The 2,297-nt window shown below is 61.6% G+C and overlaps 1 protein-coding gene across 1 annotated transcript in view; it reads right to left on the bottom strand.

The window, feature by feature from the left end:
- Nucleotides 1-2,297, bottom strand: part of OBSL1 (obscurin-like 1) — a gene marked incomplete at both ends in the record, with an annotated part of 6,138 nt that overhangs the window by 1,357 nt on the left and 2,484 nt on the right. The window contains 3 exons of the mRNA XM_010078067.1: nucleotides 1,313-1,585; nucleotides 1,723-1,998; nucleotides 2,095-2,286. Coding sequence (XP_010076369.1) covers nucleotides 1,313-1,585; nucleotides 1,723-1,998; nucleotides 2,095-2,286 — 741 coding nt within the window. The remainder of the gene's footprint in view (nucleotides 1-1,312; nucleotides 1,586-1,722; nucleotides 1,999-2,094; nucleotides 2,287-2,297) is intronic.

Genomic DNA, 2,297 nt, shown 5'->3' on the forward strand with positions numbered 1-2,297 from the left:
CCGGCCCCAGGCTCCGAGGGAGCCGCAGCTCTTGACAGCTGCCGGAAAACCCAAAGGCGTGCGGGGGTGGCCAGGCTTGAGTCAGGCAGGCTCCACACCGCAGCAGTCCCAGGGGATAGCTGGGATGGGGATAGCTGGGATGGGGATAGCTGGGATGCCTCGGGGAAACCCAAGCGTGCCGCGGCAGCGCAGCCAGACCGGCACTTGTGCCAGAGACGTGCCAGCCTGAGCCTCCTGGCACCCGCTCCGAGCCCCACCGGTGACACCGATGGCCAAATCCTACTTGAGCCCAGCCAGCCGCTCTAAGAGCCTTCCATCTAAGTTATGCAAAGCTGCTCAGCCGAAAGGCTGAGCTTCAGCAGATGGTGTTTCCCTCTCCCTCCCACCCTAGGAAGCCGAGCTCGCCATGCCTCCCTGCACCTCCCTGCATGGACAATGCCTTCTGCCTCTGCCCAGAGCACACGCTGCCTGTCCTTCCCACTGGCAATTTTGCCTTTATCACACCAAAACCCTCCTTTCTTCTCCCTCCCAGCAGTCACTGCTGCACTGACTCTACCAGCATCTCTTGTCACTCATCCCACCTTCACTCCTAATCCTCTGCCATCGGCTTCAGCCATTTGCCACATATTAACACCACAGAAAGGCTTTACTGCTGCGGTCACAGAGACCTTTAACCAGGCTTTAGCTGTGCCCCTGGCTGCCTTCCTGTGGTTATGGGATTGCGGGTTTCGGGGCCAGTGCTGGGAAGTCTTTCACTTGCTTTCAGGTTTCATTATCCTCTGTCAGATGGCAATGCCAGCAGCCGCTCCACAGCCGGGGCAGCCGCTGCAGGACATTGTCCCCAGCTCCCACCCAGCAAACGCCACCCAATTGCTGGTAACCAGGCAACCACTAATATTCAGGTCAGCAATTAACGCTCTCCATCAGAGCGATGTCCAACCATGAGTCAACCCACGCCAGGTGCTAAGCCCACTATTTTTAGGACCTTGGAGGAGGGCTTGGTTACCAGCTGTGGCAGAGGTCTGGTAAACATCCTGGCATGGAGGTGCTGGGTGCCCCTGGGTACTTGAGTGTTTCGGACTGGCAGAGCGAGCTGTCCCCTTTGCCAGTCAGTCTGGGTGGCTTTATACAGCAGAGCTGCCGCAAAGACCCTGACTGACCGCCCAACCTGCTGGTGAGGACCCAGCAAGAGCATCTCTGAAGAGCATCCCCAGAGCAGAAAATGACAGCAATGCTGTCAGCAATGCATGCTGTGGCACCCCGCACTGCCTGCCACAGTGTGACCCCGCCAGCCCTCCTGAATTGCACCTACCTGCCACGGTGACAGTGTAGAAGACAGAGTCCCCACCGGCATCACAGACAAATTCCCCTGCGTCCTGTAGCTGGGCGCAGGGCAGCACCAGCCGGCACCGTGGCCCCTCCTGCTCCAGCACCAGGTTCTCGCTGGCCTCCACCTCCTCCCCGTCCTTATACCAGCGCACCTGGGCGGCCGTGCGGGACAGCTGGCACCACAGCTCCACACGCTGCCCCGCTGCGTAGGCATGGGGGACCTCCTCGTTGGAGCTGATGATCCTCACTGGTGCCTCTGCCCGGGATAACGTGGGGTCAGCGCGGGCACCCAGCGGACAGCTGGTTTAGCCCCATTGTGGGGGCAGGAAGAGGGGCAGGGGCACTGCTGTCAGGAGGTGGGGTCGGGGCTCCTGCACATGGTCCTCAGCTCACCGGTCACTGTCACCACAAAGCTCACAGCATCATTCCCCGCGTCACAGGTGTATGTGCCGGTGTCTGAGGGACCCGCTGAGCGGAGGAGCAGCCTCCGCACACAGCCCTCCTCCTGCACTGCAATAACGTCGTCCAGGGGCACGGCCTCACCATCCTTCAGCCAGCGCACGGGGGCATCTGGGGGAGTCACCTGGCACTCCAGCAGCACGGGCAGCCCTGCCAGCACCTCACAGAACCGCTCAGCCTCAGGCACTGGGGAGATGTGGACCTGTGGGGCTGAGAGACATCGCGGAGAGGTGAGAAGCATCTTCCAGGATGAGAGCCCCTGATGCCCTTCTCCTGGCAGGACCCCAGGGCGAGAGCCCTGCTCACCTTCCACGTGCAGCGTGGCTGAGTCCCGCACTCCACCAGACACGAAGGTGACCTGGGTCCTGCTGTCAGCCAGTCGCACTCCCCGGATCAGCAGTGAGTGCTCCGTCCCACGACGCTGCATGCTGCACCGGCCACCCGCCTCCCCTTCATCCAGCTTGGCACCATCAAGGAACCAGGCACCGTGCACCGCAGCTGACAGCTCC

Source organism: Pterocles gutturalis, unplaced genomic scaffold (assembly GCF_000699245.1).
Source record: "Pterocles gutturalis isolate BGI_N339 unplaced genomic scaffold, ASM69924v1 scaffold27858, whole genome shotgun sequence".
Lineage (NCBI taxonomy): Eukaryota > Metazoa > Chordata > Aves > Pterocliformes > Pteroclidae > Pterocles > Pterocles gutturalis.